Here is a 26158-nt window from a genome sequence, read left to right as displayed (position 1 = left end):
TGGAAGGCAGGAGATCCATTACTGCCTGTCTCTAGTGGGCCACAAAACGACATGGACCTTCCAGTGGCTTTAAGGGAGATAATAGCATTTGCCTGACATGGGATCCCACGATATAAAAACCATTAAAGAGAATAGCAATTTAAGAAAAATCAACTGTCACCTAACTAAAAATACTTGAACTTTACAGTAAACTCATTGAATCAAATGCTGCATCCCCAATTCTGTATATTTTTCTGTCTTTTATTCTTTCTTAAGGTGGCCCAGGATTTGTAATAATTTTCCAAGATTTTGTCAACATTAGATATCTTGAAAGTAAGACATTTTGCTTCTCATCCAAGAAGCTTCTTCAGTTCAGTTCAGTTCAGTTCTTCCTGGAAAAACAAAGGAAGTCCAGTTGCCTCTTGAAAAAGCACCGTTAGGACAACCATGACCTGCATGACTGAGAATCTCCAGAGACAAGCCTAGTTAGGGTTAGATGGACCTCAAGACAATGCACTTTACATAAAACAATCCAAATCTCCATGACAATTTTTGATATTGGTGCAACCATGCTATTGCATAAATGATGCAATTGAATGCAAAGGATAATTTTGTACCTGCATCCTGACATCATCACCCAGAATGCCTCAGTGAGGCACCTATTTAATGAATGCTTATGAGTAACCTCCACCTTTCCTCCAGTTGGCCCTTTACAATGAGGTTCCAAATACACCACCATGTGTGAATCAAAAGGAGAGCCTGCTCCTCCTCAACTGGCCCCAATTGCTGGGGATGGCAAAGGTGTCTTCCAAGTCAAAAAGATGAAAGATAATCAGAAACGAGTGCAAAACAAATGTGTCAAAGAGTACAAAGTAGAGATTGTGTATATCTGCACGATCCAATCTGGGTCGGTCACCAGGACCAGAGATTTAGTCTTCTGATCTTTTGGTCTCATGGTGGAGCCCATCCGCAGGGAACTTCTCTCTACTATGTTCTGCTAGACTGACCCAGATTGGATCCTGTATCCTGGGACACATATATCTGCCTTCACTCATTGTGTGTATCTGTGCAGGAGGAAAAGCAGGGAAAGCCCATTTTGATTAACTTCTGAAATGGCACTTCTGGTTAACCCAGGCAGGCTCTGAATGCAGACGGATGGAGGCAAGATCCCCATCCCCCTGCCTGGCCTTCCAGAATAGCTTGGCTCTGCCATTTGGCTTGGGCCTGCTCCCTTGCGGGTGGCTGATGGGGTAGAGAAGATTCTCACTCCTAGGCTGCCCATCATCTTGGTTCTTAATTTTTAACCTTTTTATTCTAATTCTATTTTTTAGCAGTTTTTAACTCTTTTATTATATAGTAAGCTACCCAGGGTGGCTGTTTTAGTGAGATGGACGGCACAGAAATTCAACAGACAGACAGACAGACAAATGATTGCTAGAAGATAGATAGTTAGCTAGAGATAGATGATAGTAGATTGATAGGCAGGAGACATATGATATAGATAGACAGACGATAGAAGATCCATTAGATAGACAGACTCTTTATCCCTTTCCTGAAGAGGCAGCTGGAGGCAAAGGGGGGATGGGATCCAGGGCCACTGTTTCTTTTGGGGGGGCTCCAGTGAACAAAGTCGAGGTGCCTCCAGTTTCCTTGGGGTGGAGGCACAGCTTTCTGCAAGGTGCCTTCTATTCTACAGCAGAGGGCAGTCTGGAGGAGGGGTGGCTTTCAGGACCCCCCCCTCTGCTTCCCATGGAGGGCGAGGGGCGAGGGGCTGCCAGAGCCTCTTCAGAAACGCGGTCATGCCAAAGCCCCAGCAGCCGGGCCGCCTTTCTGAACAATTCTCAAAGCAGGCTAGCACTACTGGGAGACAATTTCCATGTGCGGATGCTTGCTGGAACTCTCCCTGCTACTGAACAGCGAGAACAGATAATAACCATTAGTAAATCAAACTCCTTGGCAATATCCAGCTGTGCCTTGTGCATTTACATACAGATAGAATGGGTATATGTTTTTAATATGTATGCGCTAACACTTTCCCCACAGCTGAAGTGTGTCTTACAAAAGGAGGCGGTGGATGGGAATGGCATCGCCACGAGATAATAAAGTGACCTAGATAAAGTATTAGCCAGCGATTGATCTCAAACGGGGAAGGCTGTCTCTCTCTGACCTGGTTACTTACTATGCATAGATTCCATTAAATAGAGCTTAGGAACTGAAAGCTTCGGGAAAATGGTGCCACTGAGGCCAAAATCAACGGTGACCAAAGCCAAGCGCATCGCCGCATGACCTGGAGTCTCACGTGCGTCCCTCTTTTGCGTCCCTCTCATATACGGCTGCGTCCCTCCGACCAACATATAAACAGACATCTTTTTCCTGCCTTTTAAAAGCAACCACCCTTTGTAAACAGGCAGGAATAGGCCCTCTCTTTGACCGAGCAGTAGTTTATGAAGGATGCAAGCATTGAAGCCAGGTGAAATGGCGCCATAAGGTATTGCAAAGGGTGGATGTAAGGGAGGAAGGAGGAAGCGATGCACTCCGATTCAAAGCTCACTTCAGCTACTGTTGCTGCAACACCATCAACACATGGAAACAACATTGGTAGGGCCACATCAGAGGGAGCTCTTCAGTGAAAGGCAGAGAGAGCACCACTTGGAGTAGACTTTGAGGGGCCTTGCATTCATGTTGTCAAAAGTTTTCTCTGAGCATAAACACTTTCACAAAGGACGGAAGTAAATTCTTTTTTCCTGTGGAAGGCCTCCTCAGTGGACTTTGACACAAGTGCGTGTCTTGTTATGAGGCCCAGTTCTGGTGGACAGCATTCCACAGAGTTGTTGGAAAAGAAGATAAGTAACTGTAAAAACTGGTTTTTGGAGCCATGTTTCATGATTCAGCTAACCGAGATGCTGCAAAACAGTGGTACCTCCGTATTCGACTGCTGGGAAGGTGGATGACATAGGAAAAAGGACAGAGGGAAAGATTTTCCTGGCCAAAACAAAGGTTCACATTGCAAGTTACCTGGTTTGCTTGGCATTCATAGTTTCGTAGTTTCCTATGACCAATTAACATTGAGTACCAGGGCACCACTGTATTCACTTTGCTGCCATTGTTTATTAGATTAAGTATCTATAGTATTCTAAAGTAACCATGCAGCCCAAAGAGCCTGTAGCTTTTTTCTCATTCTATAATTTAGGAATGAGTTAGAGGGTCTGGTCTTGTCCGGGAATTTTCTCAATTTGAAACTGTTTGTTTAATGGGGGTTCAAAGTTACGACGGCCTCAGACTTTTGACCCATCTTCACATGACTGTTGCACAGCCCCATGGTCATCAGACTGCAATTCAGGCATTTGGCAAACAGCTTGCATTTAGGACGGCTGCAGTGTCTTGTGGTCATGTGATCAAAATTTGAGATCTTCCCAGTGGCTTCTGACAAGCAAAGTGAATTGGGGAAGCTGGATTCCCTTAATGACCACAGAAAAATTGTTGTAAAATCAGGTCTGGTCACATGACTAAATCCCTTAGTGCCTGAAATTTTGGTCCCAATTGTGATTGTAAGTTAAGGACTACACAATTGTGATTGTAAGTCAAGAGCTATCTCTAGTAGCTTTAATTTTCGGTCCTTGCTCCAACTGATCTATGCCCTTTCTCTCTTGCTGTCTCATTGGCAAAACTCAAAACTGCAGTATAAGCAAAAACCAGAACCAGATCAGGATGAATCTGGAAAATCAATCTAGGGAATCACTCTCAGTCCATGAATCCACCCCAGAAGGAAGCCAACTGCAGGTGTGACCAACTCACAGGCCCATAAGCAAAGAAGACCTCAACCAGACTTTCCTCCATGAGCAGAAGATCTCGTCAGTACCGAAAGGCCAACTTTGCTGGCTAAGCAGCTATTTTAGAAGCCCGCTTTCAAAGGAGAAAAAGCAGCTTCTTAAAGGAAGCCCAATTCTCTCTTTGAAGCTGTCATGCTTTTTTTTAATTATTAAAGGGGGAAAGATGCTGCCTTATGAGTTGAACCCAGCACTTCAGGGCAGGTAGTTGGAAAGATATATAACTCTGCGTCTCTGTTCCTATCGGCACTCACCCCTTGGCCTCCGTCTTTATGGCTTTACACCCTGTAGTGGCATTATAGCTTCTGAACACACACACAGATATATAGGGGTGGGTGGGTGGGGGGTTTGTGAAGTGCGATCTGCAGATGTTTTATTTATAAGCGCCAGGCCTATTGCATCACAGAAAGCATGCATTTGCAAAGAGCTACGGATTTTATGAAACCCCATTCTGTTGGTTTAATAGTCAAGCCACCCAGGCATAGAATAATAACATTGTGTAAGGTAAATGCGTCTCCATCTCTAGAACCTGTTCCAAGTTCTCTCAGATGTGACTAAGTGCGAGAACCTTCCAACCATCCCAAGTTAATAAAAAAAAGAGGCAAATTAAGACAGCTTCAACCAACAGTGCTCAGAAATAGAATGGGTGGTGTGGAGAAAAATGCCAAGTTCTACATCGTTTAGGTATATCAAGTGTTGTTTAAATGCTCTTTCAACATCAACAGAAATTACTGGCTTTCAAAAAATAGATTCAAGGTAAAATGTCTCACCATCATGAAGAAAGAACTGAGAAAGCAGCACTTGTGCTGCTGGGACCAGTTCAGGGACACGTTCAACAACACTTTCCATTCCCAAGTACTATTGTGCTCAGCACTAGATTCCAAAGCAGTTTCACACATACACTGAGCAGTGTGTGCAGCATATGAACACGGGTCCAGTTGTTTGAAGAAGACAAGCCAAAGTACTATTTAGGGTGCAACTGAAGTTGCATGATTTTATGGATTGTGGCCATCATCCTTTAACTTTGATGGGAACTTGGCATTTGCCTTCCTCTGTTTTCCCCTGATATATAAAAAGTACCCAACAGCTCCCATCCCCCCCAAAATGATGTACAGCTAAGCAGGTATTGAGGTTCTTAGGATCTTGGTGCCTTTATTCCTTATTTTTGTTTTTGACTGTATCTTTTCAAAAATGATTTTTCGTGAGTTGCCCAGAGTCATTGGAAGTTGGGTGGTATAGAAATTTAATAACCATAAAAATGAATAGGGAAATAAATACATCTCATTTTGAAGAAAGAAGGAAAAGAAACATGTCCATCTTTTACGCTATTACTAACAGAGAGAAACAAAGAAAACTTGAGGAAATGAGGGTCTTTCTTTAGAAACCTTAGCAAGGTGAAGTCTGACTCTCCCATTTCACAATAAGAATACTTTATAGAGTACTGGATATCACAAATGCTGATGTTGATTACACACACACACACACACACGAATCTGGATTATTATTATTTTTTAAAAATTCCACATATTTAGGAAGGACTGAATAATCTCTCTGACAGAAAGCCTCTTTTGCTCTACAGGCCAGAAAGTTCCAAGAAGGTTTTGCTAATGCATGGCTGATCCCACCCCTAAATTTTACCAAAGACAATTAACAATGCTAATGAAATGAGATAATGCATGTCTCAATAATATTTGCTCGATGCCAGTGCTGGAAGCAAAGTTTAGATTTGATATTAGTTAACTTATGGGGAAAAACAATGAACAAGTTTGCATGTGTCATAAATCAGTAAACATTTGGGGTTTATGTCTCCAAGGATGTAGAGGTAGACCAACTCACCATTAATTCTTCGGGAGCTGGTCGTTCTTTTGGTTGCTTCCTCATACTGAAAAAACAGAGAGAAAAAAAGTTAGGAAATGTCCGAAGAATAGTGAAGATTCTTAAATATCTCATGATGCTTGAGCCACAGTCATAAACCAAACTGTAGCAACCAAGGGGGAATGTTGAAAGATTGCTTTAAAAAGTGCCCCAAATGGTGTCTTTTAAAGAAAAAATATTTTATGCTTCAATGAGTTAAGAAGGAACAAGACATTTGCTGTTAACGCATTTTAGATGCTCGTTTAGAACATGTCAGGGACTCAAGAAAAACTGGGGAAGCAGGCCTAGGGCCAACCCTGATCACCCAGGATGACTATAAAAACATTCCCTCCAAACGGTAGCCAAAAAGGAATTCTGTTCACTTCTGCCACTGGCTTTATTCTTCGGTCCAGCTTGTTAGAGTCCTACAAACTTTTAGGGTTTTTGGCTGCAACATTGCTGGGTTTCCTTTTTCGTGAAATACCCCTCAGTCTCCCTGGGAATCCTGTCATTTCCTAAAACAGGCCCTTATTAGTTTGATGCAATGGTTACTTCTGCAATCCTACAACTGTCCTATTTCTTGCCATGCAGTGGATGGGAGAGAAAGATGCTGGATTTTTTGGTTCCTACCACTCAATTCCCACACTACAGTGCTGTTTTTGAAAGGCAAGTAAGGGCCAGGGTATCAGATGGGAATTATGTGGGGTCCCAAAGGTGCTTTTTCAAAAGGCAACTGGAATTGCTTTGTTTTTCCTTGAAGATGTTTCACTTCTCATTCGAGAAGCTTCTTCAGTTTTTCAGTCAGAAGATCAAGGAAAAATGAAGACAGTCCAGTCGCCTTTTGAAAAAAAGTCACCTTTTTTGTCCCACTTTTGGGACAAACATGGATGACTGAGACTCTCCACAGAATGATGTGAAGCTCCCAGAGTCCTCCTGCACAACTGGCTGCTGCGGGCCCCAGCCATTTCCCAATCCTGTCTGCAGCAACAGCAAAGCCAACCGAGGGAGGGCCGCATTCTTTGCAAGCTGTTCTAAGCCACCTTGGCAACAAGCTTAATCTGACATTCCAAAGTAGCTGGGTCTTATGGGAGAAGGAGGCTATTATGTGCTATCATTTATGCCTCCACCTGACATCTGTGGACTATCTGTAGAGGTTAGCCCTCCTCCTGCCTCAATTAAAAAAATATAAAAACAATATGCTTTCTGATTAATCTCTGGGTAGAAGCGGAAAGGTACAACAAGATAGATCACCCACCGTTCCAGCTTCACTACAGAAATCTAATCTACCCCAAAGTGGATCGGTCTTATAATAAACATAAGCTTTGTATTTATTATTTCAATTAACAATAGTCACACTGTTAATTCCTTCTCTCTCTCTTAAAAAAATACCTCCCTTTGGAATATTCCAGGAGAGGCCTCTGTCAACAGCATTTATTCCAAGGCTTCTCCCACCTGGTTTCCTCATTCGAAGTTAATTCTATTGACATCAGTCAAAAACTTTACTTGCAAAGGAAAGGAAAATTAGAACAAAGGAAAGTGTTGGGGGAGGGGGAGTCAATTTTGACTGCCAGCATCAGTATTTTTCAACAGGGATATTCGTATTAGTATTTATTGCAAGCTGCTAGTCCCATTCTGTGTGGTGCTGAGTGATTTTTAAAAAATTGGTTTCAGGTGTAGCTTTGAACATTTCTCTCTCCTATCTCTTCCACAAAAGAGAACAGACCTTCAATTCTTTTAAAGTGGTGCAACTTTATTGGTATGACCACTGTATTTCTACATATAGTGCAGGGTTGCTATTTCAGTAAGTGCATGCCTTGGTGTGTGGATTGTTTTGATTTCCATTCCTCTACAAAATTATGCTATTTTGTTTGAGAAGAAAAAGAGTAATTCTAGCTCTCATCCACATGTTTAGACTGTACGTTACTTGTTCTTTTAGCCTTCAAATACTTGTTTATCATCTTTCCATATAAAAGAGGCACTGAACATATCTTTGCTATGGTAAGTTAACCTTTTGGTGCTCAGAAGATTCTGACTTTAAACTACATCTGCTTCCTTTTAATGGCGCTGCTTAATCTAAGGAGCATTCCTGGCTGACCAAGGCAGTCTGTCTGGAAGAATGAAAACATGCCCTACAGTGTAGTTTAAAAGAGGTAGCCCCATCAGAACACCTCCCAAAGACAGGCCCCATACAATTTCTTCCAAATGAAAAGCCCCCAAATTAATCAAGGCTGCAGTTTAGACCCCTTCAAAAGTGGAGCGTATTTTTCTAAACAAGAAGAGAAATGCTTGAATAATAGAGGGGTAAATACGATTATCATCTTCATTCAAGGGATTTCGAACACATGCCTGTGTGCCTGTGGAAACGCATAGCACCGGTTCTTCGAGAATGCAGTTGTTTATGGCAAAAATGGGTGGGGGCAAAAAAGTCCCCCTCCGAAGTACTTTTATGACCCTTTGTGTAAATAACGTTTACATAATTTAAACAGTTTGCTCAGCTTTGCTGGCCCAGCTGGCCCAGCCCCGCCAGGTCCCTGGAGCCCTGGAAAGATTCAGAGGAAGCCAGAAGGTCCTGTGATATGGGGAGTTAATGGCATGTGTCATTTACATCGAGGGCACGGCACATTTGCAAACGAAGCTTACCATTGAGTGATGAAGTGCACAAACGGCTCCGAGAACTCCCCAACCGGAAGGACAGGAGATTCCTACAAGCCCGTTTTGGCCACGGGGAGGGGGAGAAGGCAGGGGAGAAAAAGAAGGAGAAAGCGTGAGTCCAAATTGTCAATTGTGCCATCACTCTCTGATGGCAAACAAACGGAGGATGTTTTAAAAAACAAAATCAAATAAAAGGAAACCCTGCATTTAAAAGTAATGAGCGTTACGCAGTGGGGAAAACACATGTAGAAATCCGAGCAAGAGGAAGTCGAAAATGGACAATGATAGCCACGGGGCAGGCAAGAAGGTAGCGAAAGTGTAAATGAGAAATTAATGATTATTTAAGTAACACCCAAATGGTCTTGTAATTAACAAAGAGCTGGGAAATTATTCTTGTGTTGACCTTTGCTTCCTCCATCATAGTTGCTATTTATTTACACTTAGCAACCCCAAATCTTGTTAGATTTAAGCAGAAGAGGCCAGGAGTGTATAAAGAACTCAAAAAAATAAAAAAATAAAATAAAATGGAGAGCTGAGCTAATTAACCAACCAGCCGACAAAGAGAGAAGCCACAGATATATTCCGCAAATGGGGAGGGGGGGTGTCCCCACGTTATTTCAAGGGGAAGAGCACGGTCTGTGAGAGGGAGATGCACACATGGGGAGGCTTGGCGGTGCCCCCCTCCCACCCCAGAATGAAAGAGAGGCTTGCTAGTGTTTATAGTCTAACAGCTCCGGATGTAATGAAATGGCACCGTGGAGGACTTTAACAGGCATCTCATTAGTCCTACGGTTGGAACAAGAGAGCCACGTCTAACAGGAATCAGCTGCAAATGACTTTGCCTCTCATCTATTCTCATTTGCTATTAAAAATATCTTTCGGCAGCTTTTGCCACCGTTTCCCCGCCACCTTACCCAGCTCTGTCCCCGAGTGCTCTGCAAAGTATGATGCATGCACCTATTTAAATTAACAAAGGAATGACTTATTTTAATCTCGCCGTGCTTTGCCTCTTTTGGCCGCTTGCGAGAGCCATCTATCATCACATACAACCTTCTAATGCTGCAGGCAAGAAACTCAGAGCGTGTAACATTTGGCGGGAGCCAAACAATTTCTCTCGCACACAACTGTGTCAAATGCGTGTGAGGGGTTCATTAGGGAGGGCTGCGAGGGAAATGGCTTGGATGCGACAGGGAGAGGCAGGGAGGGGGGAGTTTAAAAAGGGGAGAGAAGAGGAGGAGGAAGAGGAGGAGGCTGAAAGCTCCGCCACCAACACACGTGTGTGCATGTCATTCTCAATGGTGGCGGCAAGAAGCAACCATGGAGCTGCTGAAGTGATTAGTAAATATACATATAATTGCGACGGCCCAATTATCAGAAAAATGAGAGTGGTAATTACAAGATAGAAAATTAACTAGAACTCTTATTAAGGCTTTGTCTCCAATTCAAACAAACAGAAATTGCAGCAAAACACAATTAAATCAAAAGTTACTGAAGAGTACAAAGCGACAAGATTCGGAGGGTTGTCTTTGACGTGCCTTTTGTGGGTTGCACGAGCCTGGACAAAGAGAGAAAAGCTCAAAAAACCTCACCTTGACTGAAGGCCCTGCAAGGAAGCGGTGAGAGAGACCCGCCCTTGGAGGCTGTTTGGTCGGGGCTTCCATTACATCAGGGGTGGGGAACCAAGGGCCCCTTTTATGACTTGTGGACTTCAACTCCCAGAATTGCTCATCCAGCCATGCTGGCTAGGGAATTCTGGGAGTTGAAGTCCACAAGTCAAAAAAGACCCATAGTTCCCTACCTCTGTATTACATAAAAGGAACCTTTCAGGGCTGCTTGTGGGTGTTTGCCTTCCACCCAGGGTCCCCAGCCTTGGCAACTTTAAGATTTGTGGACTTCAACTCCTAGAATTCCTTGTGGGTGTTTGCCTCCCATCATAGCTGGCTAACGAATTCTGGGATTGAAGTCCACAAGTCTTAAAATTGCCAAGGTTGGAGACAGGTGCCTTCCACAATATTCTTTACAACAGACCTAACAGGTAGGCCTGCTAATATGGCGTATTTGGGGGATTTTCAGATGTGAGCTCTCTGTGGAATTTGGAAATGAAGATCCGGCAACAACAACTGGTCCCACATTTAGGAAACCTCTTTGTCCCAGCAGGACAGGCAAGGCCTCCCCCCCACCCTCCCCGCAGAGTCCTTGGTGCTCTCTCAGTTGGTTGTTTGCTTGCAGAAATTTCATGACCCAACTAGGTAAAAGTCATTGGCGCTTTCCTCCTCTGAACAATGATGTTACAGGTAGTCCTTGACTTATGACCATTCATGCAGCGAATGTTCAAATTTACGATGGTGCCCAAAAAAGTGATTTTGACAAGTCCTCATATAGCATTCCTGCGGCCATGTGATTTGGGGGCTTGGCAACTAGTATGTATTTATGATGGTTGCAACATCCCAGGGTGATCTGATCTCCATTTGCAACCTTCCCAGTTGGCTTCTGACAAGCAAATGCAGGGTGTCAGATTCACTTAAAAACTGTGGTAAAAAGGGTGGCAAAATTGGTCCCAGCTGACATGATAGAATAGAATAGAGCTGGAAGGGATCTTGGAGGTCTTCTAGTCCAGCCCCCTGCTCAAGCAGGAGAACCTATACAATTTCAGACAAGTGACTGTCTAGTCTCTTCTTAAAAATCTCCAGTGATGGAACACCCACGATTTCTGGTGGCAAGCTGCTCCACTGGTTGATTGTCCTCACTGTCAGGAAATTTCTCCTTAGTTGCAGGTTGCTTCTCTCCTTGGTCAGTTTCCAACCACTGTTTCTCGTCCTTCCCTCTGGTGCTTTGGAGAATAGCATGACCCCTTTTCTTTGTGGCAGCCCCTCAGACACTGGAACGCTGCTATCATCTCTCCCCTATTTCTTCTTTTCTTTAGACAAGCGATGACTCACTTGACTGTTTAATGAAGGGAGTTCCATTCCCAATTATGGTTGTTGAGGACTATTTGTACCTAGTTGGATGATGAGACATCTGCAAGCAAACAACCAAGCTCAGAGAGCATCAAGGACCCCACAATTAAACTCTGAGCTCCAGAAATTTTCTTCTGTTAGAATCCCCTTTCCTGTAAGAGGCCGGTGGACTCTTTTTTCCAACCAGGCCTCTGAACTAAACAGTTGCATCGTTTCAGCTATGCAGAAGGTTGAGGCAGCTTGAGAAGCTGGTTTTAGTCCATTTTTCCTACGTACAGGCAGGTCTTGTTTTCCTGGACAGGTGCTACCCTAGCAACCACTTTGCAAATGGCCACGTCCCTGCCCCCCACCTGGTAGACCTCTTGTGAGAGACTCCTCACGAGCAATCAAGAATCCAAACTAAACCCTGGAGCTCCTGCCTGCTCCTGTTGAAGAATCTTGGGCAGGGTAGAGAGAGAAACAAGTCATCTGGCTGAAGGCCAAGCAGCAGCTTTTGGCTCCAGCAAGATCTGATCCAGAAATTTCCAACACCTTTTGGTGGATGTACAAATTAGGAGTGAGGATTCAAATCAGCCCCATGGCTGGTTCTCCTAACACTATTCTCCATCCGAGGTCCACACAGGCCTCCTGAGAAGCTGATGACAGAGGCGACCTTGGTTCTCACACAGCGCAACCCTCTGACTCTTCTGAACGCTGGCAGGACAAATGCAGAGACGCGCCATCCGGGGTGGCATTGATGGTGGTGGGAGTGTTGTTTTGAGTGATTGCCTCTACCTTGTGAATAATGAACAGTTCAAGAAGGTCAACCCATTACAACAGAAGCTGTTTAATTATTAATTATGCACAATCTCTGAGCGAAAGGACAAGTTCAGAATGTTTAATATGTGGGAAACGCCAACCAGACCCCGGTGTGGCGTTTTGCTATTAGCACTCGTCAGTAAGGCACTCAAGCAGAACAAGCAAAGCACGGAGCAGAAAATCTGAGGGGGAGGGGAAGAGAGAAAGAGGAGGTTGAACTTTAAACTCCCTCCCTAATATTTAATTTGTGGATGTGATAGCCCTCCAGCTATGGGCTGAGCCACGTGATCCAAGTGGACGGAAGTGGCTGATTTTGGGCTTGCCCACGGGGCTGGAAGACTCCGACACATGCAGGAAGCTTGGCCGGAGCCATTCCTGAGCCACCTCTGATCCTTTTCCTTAATGCCTTCGATCACACAGACATGCAGACGATTAAACAAGGCCTCCAGATTTTAATTATTTACTTGATTATGTATGATTTACTTGATCTATACATTTGTAGAATTATCGTGTTTGGCTCTGCTCGAAATGAACATTCTAGGCAAGTTGCAATTTAAATCAGCAGAGCCCTGCACACACACTCACATGCCGTGTACCAAACGATAAAACAAGTAAATTAAAACATGAATAATAAAATAATTAACTATTAAAAGCCTGAGAAAAGAGATGTGTCTTTACCGAGCTTCTAAAGGAAGAGATAGGGTGGTGATGCATATTACTAGAGTGGGGGCCCTTCCAATTTGGGGACAAGGAAGCTGATTAGTCCCTGAGGTCCAAGACCTGACGTTTTTATTTCCAATTCATACCCTCAACTCTTCATTTCAGGGAGGAGGTGTCCGCGTAGAGTCAGGAATACAAAAGTTTTTTAAAAAGTTTAAAAATAGCCAAGTGTGCATATATGTACAGGTAGTCCTTGACTGACAACCACAACTTGAGCCAGGATCTCCATGGTTAGGCAGGACAGTTGTTGAATGAGTAGCCAATTTTATGATCTTTTTGCCATGGTTGTTATGGGAACCCATCTTCCCCATTGACTCTCCTTGTCAGGAGCCAGCTGGGAAGATTGCAAATAGCAACCACACAACCCCGAGACACTGCAACCATCATAAACGCATGCTGTTTTATGTCACTGTGGGGATGCTGCGATGGTTGTAAATGTGAGGAGTGGTCGTACCTTTGATCAGTCACGGAATGAATGGCTGCAGTTAGGGACCACCCGCATACCTGTAGGAGAAAACCGTGCAACCACCCTGTCTTTGTGCTGAACCAGGAAAAGGGGGGGTGAGGAGGACCAGGTGGGCAGATGCCAGGTGAGCTGCACTCCTGAGGGCTCTGCAGCATCCCGAGAGGGCAGGTTGCCCAGGAGTGATTGGATTCCCTGCTTCAAAGCTGCCCATTGTCCTGCTCGGTCTGAAGGACCCCCCTTCAGATTTTCAAAGGTGGCAGGCAGCCTGCAGCAGGAAAGCTTTATGGGTCCCAGTGATCAAAGAGCTGTTGCCTAGAATCCTTTCATCTCTTCCCTTATATCTTTCATCAGCAAGTTCTCCATAATTTCCCCAGTCTATAACTGCTCCAGAAGAGGCAGCGTTAAAATCACGCTAGGAATCTATATTCTGTATTACCTATTCAATGTATGTTTCATACACAATGTGTTCTTCCTGCAAGGTTTATTTCTAGAATATACTGAGAAATAAGTAAAGATGTTAATTAAACGCTACCAATAAACAACCGCGGCATCTGGAAGATCTGGGATCAACCCAGCATCTTGGAGATCTACCCCAGAATAAGAACAGAGAATAGGAGGGCAGCTGTTAGAAAGGGATAGAGAGCTAATAGCATTAAGGGTCCCCATCCCACCCGTTCCTCAAAGTTAAATTGTTAAAAAGCTCCAAATTCTATTTCCAGTTTCTACTAGTAAATAAATGTTAAGATTTGTAAGAGGTTAAGGCTCTATGGAAGACAAGCAGGCCGAGTCACATAGTTTTCTTGTGTGTGAGGGTGGGCAGATCCTCCCAATGTTGCTCAGAATCAGCTTCATATGTGCATTTAGCCACAAGAAGGATCTCGTTGGAAAGAAGGGAGACTGCTGCGCTTTTTGGCTTCTGGATGACCCTGCCAACAGTTTTAGCTCTATGGAGCCCTTTCAGTATCAATTCATCCGCTAGATCTGTTACAAAGGCAGTGAGGTCCTATTCTGGGGTAGACTGCCTTCTAGTGAGTGGGTGTTTGCGTGTCTGTGTGCGTGAACATTGATGTTGGTTAAGTTATATCTGTTTCATTACTGATTCAACTAGCGGTGTGATTATGAGCACCCTAGAACATACTTCCTTGGCCTTGGGTCTTATTGCCACATGAGCAGCGGCGTCTCTTTCAGAAGGTTTGTTCACCATTCCTGGACTTCCTGCCAACTTTTAAGAGATGCATCCCGGCACTGATGGCTGCCAACTGCTTTCGACCCTACCAAGGAGCTGTCATTGCATCACCTTGGCTACAGAAAGCTTGGCAACCTGGACCCTTCCCTCCAGCCAACTTTTTAAACAGGGAAGGCCGGACCTTGAAGGCCCTCCCAGAACCTGGCTCTACCAGAAGGCTTCTGTTAAAACGGCCAGCCTGTTTATTGCTCTCTTTCACCGCCTGCCGTCTTTCTTGCGTTTTCATAAAACTCTGCTGCATATAATCAAGCATGTCCATTGACACTTGCAAGATTGAGTTTTTAGGAACCTTTAAATGGGTTTAGCCTCTTGGGAAGGTTTGGTTCTCAGGTTGGTCTAAAGGTAATTATTTAGCTATTCCTACCTGTGGTTTCCCCCTTCATGGATTACTGCCTTGTCGTGGTGAAGGGGCTTGCGTAACTCAATGAAGCTATGAGCTATGCCGTGCAGAGCCACCCAAGACGGACAGGTCATAGCCGAGAGTTCTGACAAAACGTGATCCACTGGAGAAGGAAATGGCAACCCACTCCAGTATCTTTGCCATGAAAACCCCATGGACAGTACCAAAAGGAAAAATGATATGATGCTGGAAGATGAGCCCCTCTGGTCGGAAGGCGTCCAATATGCTACTGGGGAAGAGCAGAGGGCTAGTACTAGTAGCGCCAGAAAGAATGAAGCGACTGGGCCAAAGCCGAAAGGACGCTCAGCTATGGATGTATCTGGTGGTGAAAGGAAAGTCTGATGCTGTAAAGATTTTTTTCTCCATAGGAACCTGGAATGTAAGATCCATGAATCAAGGAAAGCTGGACGTGGTCAAACAAGGGATGACAAGACTGAACATCGACATCTTAGGAATCAGCGAATTAAAATGGACAGGAATGGGTGAATTTAATTCAGATGACCATCAGGTATACTACTGCGGGCAAGAATCCCTCAGAAGAAATGGAGTAGCCTTCATAGTCAATAAAAAAAATAGGAAAAGCAATACTGGGATACAATCCTCAAAATGACAGAATGATCTCAGTTCGAATCCAAGGCAAACCATTCAATATCACAGTAGTCCAAGTCTATGCCCCAACCACCGGTGCTGAAGAGGATGAAACTGACCGGTTCTATGAAGCCCTACAGCACCTTATAGAAGTAACACCAAAAAATGATGTCCTTATCATCATGGGGGATTGGAATGCTAAAGTAGGAAGCCAAAAGATAACGGGAATAACAGGCAAGTTTGGCCTTGGAGTACAAAATGAAGCAGGGCACAGGCTGATAGAATTTTGTCAAGAGAATACGATGGTCATAGCAAACATTCTTTTCCAACAACCCAAGAGACGGCTTTACACATGGACATCACCAGACGGTCAACAGAGAAATCAGACTGACTATGTGCTCTGCAGCCAACGATTGAGAAGCTCTATACAGTCAGTAAAAACAAGACCAGGAGCTGACTGTGGCTCAGACCATGAGCTTCTCGTTGCAAAATTTAGGCTTAAACTGAAGAAAGTAGGGAAAAGCACTAGGCCACTCAGGTATGAACTAAATCATATCCCTGACGAATATACAGTAGAGGTGACAAATAGATTTAAGGAATTAGATATGATAGACAGAGTGCCTGAAGAACTATGGACAGAGGTTCGCAACATTGTACAACAGGTAGCAACCAAAACCATCCCAAAGAAAAAGAAATGCAAGAAAGCAAAATGGCTGTCTGAGGAAGCTTTGCAAATAGCTGAGGAAAGGAGGGAAGCAAAAGGCAAGGGAGAAAAAGAAAGATACGCCCAATTGAATGCAGAATTCCAGAGAATAGCTAGAAGAGATAAGAATGCCTTCTTAAATGAACAGTGCAAAGAAATAGAAGAAAACAACAGAATAGGGAGGACCAGAGATCTTTTCAAGAAAATTGGAGAGATGAAGGGAACGTTTCATGCAAAAATGGGCATGATAAAGGACCAAAATGGCAGGGACCTAACAGAGGCAGAAGAGATTAAGAAGAGGTGGCAAAATTACACAGAAGAACTATACAAGAACGAGCTTAACGTCCCTGATAATCACAATGAGGTGGTCACTGACCTCGAGCCAGACATCCTAGAATGTGAAGTGACGTGGGCCTTAGGAAAGCTGAGCAACAACAAAGCTAGTGGAGGTGAGAGTATTCCAGCTGAGCTATTCAAAATCTTAAAAGACGATGCAGTAAAAGTGCTACACACAATTTGCCAGCAAATTTGGAAAACTCAGCAGTGGCCACAGGATTGGAAAAGATCAGTTTACATTCCAATTCCAAAGAAAGGCAGTGCCAAAGAATGTTCAAACTATCGCACCATTGCACTCATTTCACATACTAGTAAAGTTATGCTTAAAATCCTACAAGCTATACTCCAGCAGTATGTGGATCGAGAACTACCAGAAGTACAGGCAGGATTTCAAAAAGGCAGAGGAACTAGAGATCAAATTGCCAACATACGCTGGATCATGGAGAAAGCTAGGGAGTTCCAGAAAAAGATCTACTTCTGCTTCATTGACTATGCTAAAGCCTTTGACTGTGTGGATCACAACAAACTGTGGCAAGTTCTTAAAGAGATGGGAGTACCAGACCATCTTATTTGTCTCTTGAGAAATCTATATGCGGGCCAAGAAGCAACAGTGAGAACTGGACACGGAACCACTGATTGGTTCAAAGTTGGGAAAGGAGTCCGGCAAGGCTGTATACTGTCGCCTTGCTTGTTTAACTTATATGCAGAGCACATCATGAGAAAGGCAGGGCTAGATGAATCAAAAGTTGGAATTAAGATTGCCGGGAGAAATATCAACAACCTAAGATATGCAGACGATACCACTCTAATGGCAGAAAGTGAAGAAGAACTAAAGAGCCTCTTGTTGCGGGTGAAGAAGGAGAGTACAAAACTTGGCTTGAAATTCAACATTAAGAAAACAAAGATTATGGCATCTGGCCCTCTCAATTCCTGGCAAATAGATGGGGAAGAAATGGAGGTAGTGACAGATTTTATTTTCCTGGGCTCCAAGATCACTGCAGATGGGGACTGTAGCCAAGAAATTAAAAGACGCTTGCTCCTTGGGAGGAAAGCCATGGCAAATCTAGACAGCACACTAAAAAGCAGAGACATCACCCTGTCAACAAAAGTGCGTATGGTCAAGGCTATGGTCTTCCCAGTTGCAATGTATGGCAGTGAAAGCTGGACCATAAGAAAGGCTGAGCGCCAAAGAATTGAAGCCTTTGAACTCTGGTGCTGGAGAAGACTCCTGCAAGTTCCTTGGACTGCAAGGCGATCAAACCGGTCAGTCCTAGAGGAGATCAACCCTGACTGCTCTTTAGAAGGCCAGATCCTGAAGCTAAAACTCAAATACTTTGGCCACCTAATGAGAAGGAAGGACTCACTGGAGAAGAGCCTAATGCTGGGAAAGATTGAGGGCGAGAGAAGAAGGGGACGACAGAGAATGAAGTGGCTGGATGGAGTCACTGAAGCAGTAGGCGTGAGCTTAAATGGACTCCAGAAGATGGTAGAGGACAGGAAGGCCTGGAGGAATGTTGTCCATGGGGTCACGATGGGTCGGACACGACTTCGTAACTAACAACAACAACCTGTGGTTTCACCTTATTTCCATCTAGTCTTTGAGTCTTGCATTTAGGTAAGGTCACAATTTTGGGCTCCATTAAAGAGAACAGCAGAAAACATTTGGAATAGGGTACAAGTAATGATGGATTCATTCTGACACTAGACTCTATTCATGCAAATGTATTTAATATCAGAGAAGAGAAAATGTATGGTGGGGTGCATATTCCACATCCTTCTCTATTTCTGGAAGTTTTTGAAAGCATTTCTGCCAAAGAGATGATTGACCTTAGAAATAAGCCAGGCCTGAGAGCTGCTACAGTCTACTAGACTTGCAGCCACTTTTGATGTTAGTAGTTAAGGGGCTACGTTTCAGATCTGTCCATTTAAAACCACTTGGCAAAACCCTCTTAACTGAACTTCATGGCAATATGAAGGAAATATCTTTTGTTCCCATGAGGAATTTGATCCTGAAACGGCAGAGAATAGAACAGGGAAGGTGGAGCCCAGAGTTTTAGGTGGGTCACCCAAGGGCTGCTCTCTCTTCAACAGGAGAGAAACAAATACAGATGGATCTGGGGGCAGATGAGCAAAACAGAGAGAGGACCAAGAGGAGTCACCTTGGAAGAGGGAAAGTCACCTAGAGAGATAATAGTCCTAAGCTCTTGCAGGTACCAAAAGACTACAGGTAGTCCTTATTTAGAGTCTGCCTTGTACAAGTGTCTATTTGCAGTTATGACAGTGACAGAAAGAACTTGGTGATCAGTTGTCTATAGGGATTCTCAACCATCCAAGTCATGGTTGTCTCAAAAGTGCAACTGGACTTCCTTGGTTTTTTCCCTTGAAAACATTTCGCTTCTCACCTAAGAAGCTTCTTCAGTTCATGAACAACCTGCTTGGATGATAAGTGAAAGCAAAGGAAAGCTGAAGTCAGATCATAAGAACAGTTGCTGTTTTGCTTAATGACCATTCATGTAATGACAGAGTGGTAGTCCCCAATGTGGTTGCTAAACAAGGACTACCAGTACTATTTTTGTTGGGATCTTGAATAAAGCTGGCTTCCGCATAAAACAAGAGCTTTCATCCTTCTGTGCTCTTCTGTGCAGCATTCCGGTCTTCTTCCAATTACGTTAGCACTTTGTTGAGCGTTTCCTCCAAATGCTAATGCTAGCCACAATGCCTTCAACTGGTAATTTAGAGGCCTGCTGCAGCTAACAATGCCTGCAGATAACAACGATTGTTCAAAATTAACAGCCCTAGATAGGCCTGTCTTCCAGGAATTCACCCAATTTCTTTTTTAAAGCCATCCAAATTATTGGTAGTCAATATATCTCATGGTAATGAATCCTGCAGGTTAATCATGCTGTGTGAAGAACTGTTTCCTTTTGACTGGTCTGCATTGCCTATATTGTGCATATACCTCCTGGTTGGTGAGATGTTGGAAACAGTGTTTTGGCTTGTAAGGTTATCTTTAAATTAGATATTCTAGTTTGCAAAGAATAGCACAGATATCCTTGGAAGAAAATACAATTCTGAAAGAATGCAATCCAGGTGGGAAACATTATTTTGCTCCATGACACGTGGGTGGGTGGGTGGGTGGGTGGATGGATGGGAGTCAGACAACAGAGGGGGGGGGGGGAAAGTTATTGAGCCATCCTGAGACCCAAAAATAAACGATAATGGAGCTATCTGGTGATTATCTCTTACAGAAACATTTGTGTTAAATGTGTGATTTAAGCATAAGTCAATTCATATAGCCACATGGCAAAAGAATATATTGGAAATCCAAATGCATAGTACGCACGATTTAGCTGTTCATGGTGAAAGACTGAGAATGTTAGTAAAAGATGTAAGGATAATTAGACTTCTGAATGGGATACAAACCGCTTTTAGTGCCAAGAATGGATCTTGGGGGAAAAGTGGAAAAGGAAGGAAATAAGAATGGAAGTCTATGAGTGCGATATGAAACATATCAGAAAATGACAAGACTAACCTCCCAACTGAACAAATGGAAAATGGATGCGGCGATGAGGATTACAAGTAGTCCTCAACTTATGATCACAATTGAGTCCAACATTTCTGTTATTAAGTGAGACATTTGTTAAATGACTTTTGCCCCCTTTTAAGACCTTTCTTGCCACAGTTGTTAAGTGAATCACTGCAGTTGCTAAGTTAGTAATATGGCTGTTAAGTCAATCTGGCTTCCCCATTTGATTTTGCTGGGCTGGGCTGGGCTGGGCTCAAATGTTCTTTATCTCAGTCTTTCTCAACCTTGGCCCCTTGAAAATGGATAGACTTCAACTCCCAGAATTCTCCAGTCATCAAAGCTGTCTGAGGAATTCTGGGAATTGAAGTCCACCCATCTTCAAGAGGTCATGGTTGAGAAACACTGCTTTAACTGATTGTTGCCTTGCCAAAGGCCTCCTTCTTAGGGACATGTACTGGCCCTATGAGAAGGAGAAAAAGGTCCTCACATCCTGCATGAATCTACATACAGGTAGTCCCCACTTACAACAGTTTGTTTAGTGACCGTTCAAAGTTAACAACAGCATTGGAAAAAGTGACTTATGACCGTTTTTCACTTATGACCACTGAAGCATCTCCATGGTCACGTGATCAAAATTCAGATGCCTGGCAGCTGACTCATATTTATGACAATTGCAGTCTCCTAGGGTCACTTGATCACCTTTTGCGACCTTCTGACAACCAGTCAGTGGGGAAGCTAGATTCATTTAACAACTATTGCTAACGTAACAACGGTAGTGATTCACTTAACAACTGTGGCAGGAAGGGTCACAAAATGGGGCAAAATTCACTTAATATCTGTCTTGGTTAGCAACAGAAATTTTGGGCTCCATTGTGGTCGTAGGTTGAGGACGACCCGTATTTCCAGCCTCCCCCACTCCCTTGGTGGCCTTTTTTCCACACGAGAGACATTCTAAGCTTTTCTTGCGAGGCGGCTGAGGCGGCTGCTCTTTCCGATTTCCTTCTTTGGCCCTTCCTCCAGCTCTGCCGTACCCTTCCCCAAATATTGTGACCAGAGTGGCAACTCCCAAAAGCCACGTTCTCACTGCAAAGCATCTGGATCGCTCTCCATTTACCTTCTGAGGAGAAGACTTCTGGACCTCACCCACGTGTGGGGAACAGGTGTGTGGGGGACCCTGCTAGACAAGGGCAGCTGCGGGTGGTGGCAACGTGACTCCCCCTTTGCCCCTTTGAGTTTCAGGATCTTTCCAGTCCTCATTTGCTCTCACAAAGTTGGCGCACAAGGGAGCATTTGGCCCAAGATCATCAGTCTTAGAACACTAAACACTTTTAATAGCTGAGACTTGCGTTATCACGAATGTGCCGAAAACAACAGCAGCTGCAACATATCGGAAAGCAAACAGAGTTTTTCTCATGAGGTCCTTATTTAGAAAGAGACACAGACACGAGCCCATTAAGTGGGGACAATTATTCTCCCCCAACAGGGCTGCATCTTAAAAAGAGCTGAGGGAGGAAAGCAGGAAGAGAAGGAGGCAGGCACTGAGGGAAGCAAAATCGGCAGGGCACCCACCGGGGCCTGAGGAGAAATGGCATTCATCGCCTGCTGAAGGCAGGGAGCCCAGAAGCCAGCGGGGCTTTCATTGCCCCATTCTGCAGCGCATGGCATGCAGGAGCAGGTGGTGCTCCTTGGAGCTCCTCGCTTGCTCGCGGCTCACACGCCCAAGAAGAGAAGCTCATAGTCCTCATGACTGGAGGCAGGGAGCTTCGAGGGTGAGCAGGGCATATGTTAGGAAAAACACCGGAGGCTGGGAGAGCAAATGGAACAGAAGAGCGGCCATGAGGAGTCTCTGGACTTGTTTACGGAGGCAATTTTTGGAAAATAACAGCGCCGGCCTTCGGGGTTGGTAGTTTGGAGGTGGGAGATTTTAGATGGGGCTAAGTGTGGGGCTCCTCATGCAGGAGATGAAGCATGAAGCTATCCCTTGTGATCGGCACGGTCTAAGTTGTCTCTCTCATACATGCACACACGAACACACATACACACTCCCTCCCGCTTGTGTTCTGCAGCATAAAAGGTGCACATTCTCCATTCCAGGCCTTCAACCACAGAAAGCACTGGCATCTGATCTTGGGATGCTGAACGCTGTCTGGAAGGGCAGCTGCCACTTCAGAAGTCAACAATAGTTGAAGAGTAATTTGCACTTATAAACTCACTGAATCTGTTTTAAAGACTGAAGTCATGAAGTTGCCCTGTCAGAAAAGAGCATTTCTTCTGTCTATGCAGATTCTCAGTCATCCAAGTCGTGGTTGTCCCAAAGGTGCTTTTTCAAAATGCAACGGGACTTTGTTTTTCCTTGAAGACATTTCACTTCTCATCCAAGCGTCTTCAAGGAAAAACAAAGTCCCGTTGCATTTTGAAAAGCACCTTTGTGACAGTATTTGTTCCGGTTGGTTGTATTTGAAATATATCATTTCTCCACCGTTCTGCTCTCTGTCCCAGTCCAGACTTTATTACATTACACAGGTCTCGGCTTATTTCATGGGAGGCCTTGTGAGCAGGATAAGCTCTGACTTAACAGGAAAAACCCTGGAATTCAAATGCAGCGGCTTATCACAAGTAGGCCATCTACCCTCCAGTCTCCTACATGGCAACTCTTCTGTGTAGAGCACTGGATTTCAGCAGCTTTGGGAGAATTTCTAGTTTGGACCCCTGTTATAAAAGCAAATCAGCAGCCAACCATCTTTTTTAATGTATTAACATATTTCTGACCTCCCTTTCAACTGAAAATGAGACTTTTTGCCGGTAAACAAGAAGCAAAATCCTAATGGAGATGGTAGACAATGAATTGGATGAACAGCAGGGCTGGCTTTCCAACAGAAAGCTGCACCATCTTAGAGACAGTTAAAAGCCAAACAGGACAAAAACAAATCTGTACCTCTGAAACTGAGCAAAGATGGCCCCCGTTTTCCTGCCTTTGGGTGGGGAGGGGAAACAGGCTCATTGCCTAGATATCTGATCTCTAAGTTTGGTTGTTTTAGGTAATGAATGGATGAAAATCCTAAAGGGGAAAACAACTCAAGAAATGTGGGAAACTCACAAAAGTCCAGCACAATGCCACTGAAAAAGAAAAACAAGAAATTCAAGAAGAAACCAGCATGGCTGCACAAAGATTTCTCAGACAAACTGAAAGACAAAAAGGACAAGTACAAAAAATGGAAAGAGGGACACATAACTAAGGCAGACTATCAGCAGACAGCCAGAACATGCAAAAATGAAGTCAGGAAACAAAGGCTCAGAATGAACAAAGACTTGCAATAAAAATTAAAAATAATTTTTAAAAAGTTTATTTCAACATATAAATAACAAGACAAAAGTTGAGGAAACAGTCAGTCCACTTAAGAGAGAAGATGGCAAGGAAGTAACAGGCAGCAGAGAGAAAGCAAAACTACGCAACTCATTCTTTGCATCAGTCTTCATACAAAAAGAAACTATAGCCCAACCTACCAAAAACATAACTGTAAAAGACAGATTAGAAATTAAAATTACAGTAAGCAAGAAAATGGTTAGAGAACACCTACCTGATCTTGTCAAATATAAATCATCGGGACCTGATTAAGTAAGACCATCCAGTTTTGGTCACCACATTGCAAAAAAAAGATATTGAGACCTTGGAAAAAGTGCAGAGAAGCGCAACTAAGATGATTAAAGGCCTGGAGACAAAAACATGTGAAGGACGATTGCAGGAATTGGGTTTGGCTTGTCTAGGGAAAAGAAGCACGAGGGCGGACATGTTCCAGTATTTGAAAGGTTGCCAGAAAGAGGAGGGGGTCAACTTATTTTCCAAAGCAAGAGAGGCAGGGCAAGAACAATGGATGGAAACTAATCAAGGAGAGAAGCAACACAGAACTGCATGGAAATCTGGCAGAGAAGACAGATGTTGCGGGTGCTTCATTACTGGAGGTTTTTAAGAAGAGACTGGACAGTCCCTTGTCTGAAATGGTATAGAGTTTCCTGCTTGAACAGGGGGTTGGACTAGAAGACCTTCAAGGTCCCTTCCAGCTCTATTCTGATTCTGATTCAGGGTCAGGTTTTGGGCTCTGTGGCCTCAAAAACATTGATAAAGTGGGGAAATTCTGAGGGCTATCAAGATAGTCACAGTACAGCAATCAAGTCCTATGAGGAATAGTTATAGTTAGGGTATGTTTAGCCTGTAGAAGAGAAAACTGGGTGGAAGATATCTTCAAATATCTAAGGACTGTTTTCTACTATTCTGCAGGACAGGAGTAGAATGAATTAATTGAAACTACAGGCAAGTCCAATTTGATATTAGTTGCAATTTCCTAACAGTAATTAGGCTGTTCTCATATTGTGGTACATTCTCCATACAAATGCCAACAATCAATGGTGTGCTGGCCCATTATTCTGAGGTAGGACACACACAGAAACTGTAGTGAACACTAGTATGGTGAGAAATATTAATTATTCTTTGGACTCACCCAATCCATTCTTTCCTGCTTAAAAAAGCTATATATGATGAGCAAGAGTCAAGGAGACAATAATTGACTGAATCCTTAAAGGTGTCTTGTCTATGTCTTCAAATCATAACAAGTGAACCTAACTTCACAGTTTGCATGAACTCAAAGATCTATTGGATTCATATCAGATACGAATGTTAACAGCAAAGCTTATCAACTGAAACTCCTTCATGGCATTCAGGAGTCTCTAAAATCGTGCAAGTGGTTTCTGCACTGAAGATGTTATTTAGTTTGGTAATGAAATGTCTGCAAGAAAACCACCAAGCTCAGAGAGCACCAAAAGCCCACAGTACAATATACTGTTATGAGATTGTCATGGACATTTTGAAGTTCCAAGATAGATTTGGCTAGATAGTTTTCTTAAGCATACAAGGGTCACTATTCATCAACTTTACAAGCTCATTCAGGATGGATGTTGAATCCATCATGTTTCCAGGAAAGTCTCTGTGGCTCTAATAAAAACCCCTTACAGCAGAGATTGGAGCAGCGTTTCTCAACCTTGCTGACTTGAAGTCCACACATCTTCAGGTTGGCAAGGTTGAGAATCACTGGAATGGAGGAAAGAATGTTGAGAGAGGTATGTGGGTCTCAATAGGTCCCACTGAGCTATTTGTCTGGAATAAAAAAATATTACTGAATGACAAAGTTAATTTGATACATGATTAATTACTATGCATTTGCAGGTTCATGGTTTGCTTCCATATTAAAGTTTTTAACACAGTGAAATTACTGGTGCCTTTGAGATGCTGAAAAACTAGATGAATCCAAAACCAAACTATATTAGGATATTACTCAGCTCTATATGTTGGATTCATACTTAGGACTGTACAGGTGCCATGGACAAGAATGTGCCAGTTTGACAAGCAAACAAAGAGAGAACAAGAGGGATGTAAAGGCAGTAGAATATACTTCCCAAACTTCAGCAGTGGCCATGCAGAAATCTGAGTAAGCAGCAAAAAAAGAAAAAAAAAGAAAAAAAGGAAGATACTCAACAGAATGATGCATTCTGTTAGAAAACTGCAAGTGTTTCAAGAATTTGGTTAGACATCTGAGATCTGGTCTTTGTCTCAAAATACAACCCAAGTCCTCTGAGAGGGTCCTCAGTTTTATTCAGGAGTAACTGCTTCAAGATATGCTCCTCCCCTCCTTTGTTCCCCAGATCCTGTCACCTTGCACTCACAACAAACAAAAACCTCTCACTTGAGTAATGATTTTTTCTCTGGATCCCTCATCTTGCCTCCAGTGGCTTCAATAACCTCCTCCTGCAGCTTGCTGCAATTCCCACAGTTTCTTCCAGTTTCCATTCACTGGTTTTCCCAGGTCCCTGGGCTGCATCCTCCTTCCCACTCCCCCTTTTTCCTTCTCCAGGAAAGACTTGGCGAGAGTTGAAAAGAGCTCCAGCCTGCCGTGTCTGAGGGCTTGGAGCAACACGGGGAAGGGAAGGAGCTCTCAGGCCTTCCTCACCTAAAGCGGAAATTGAGGGGTTTGCCAAGTTCAAGGAAAGGAGGCCCTTCTGCCATCCCAGGTACCCCGAAAGAGGCACGTCTCCTCTCTGGCATGCAGGGCTCTAT

At 43.7% G+C, this 26158-nt stretch overlaps 1 protein-coding gene across 10 annotated transcripts in view; it reads right to left on the bottom strand.

The window, feature by feature from the left end:
• Nucleotides 1-26158, bottom strand: part of MAP2K5 (mitogen-activated protein kinase kinase 5) — a 168191-nt gene that overhangs the window by 22346 nt on the left and 119687 nt on the right. For 8 of the 10 annotated variants that reach the window (XR_014027728.1, XM_081337657.1, XM_081337656.1 and 5 more), the window contains 2 exons: nt 8301-8362; nt 5643-5688 (listed from right to left, as the gene is read on the bottom strand). Coding sequence is in view for 7 of the 10 variants with exons in the window: in XM_081337657.1 (XP_081193783.1) it covers nt 5643-5688; nt 8301-8362 (108 nt within the window). In the remaining 3 variants the exon portion in view is untranslated. Of the gene's footprint in view, nt 1-5642; nt 5689-8300; nt 8363-11800; nt 12044-26158 lie in introns of those variants that run through there. The other 2 variants (XR_014027729.1, XR_014027730.1) reach the window with 2 other exon arrangements.

Source organism: Vipera berus (genome assembly GCF_964194415.1).
Source record: "Vipera berus genome assembly, chromosome: 12".
NCBI classification, from domain to species: Eukaryota; Metazoa; Chordata; class Lepidosauria; order Squamata; family Viperidae; genus Vipera; species Vipera berus.
Note: the sequence above shows the minus strand (reverse complement) of the source record. Positions and strands in the feature narration are given on the sequence as shown.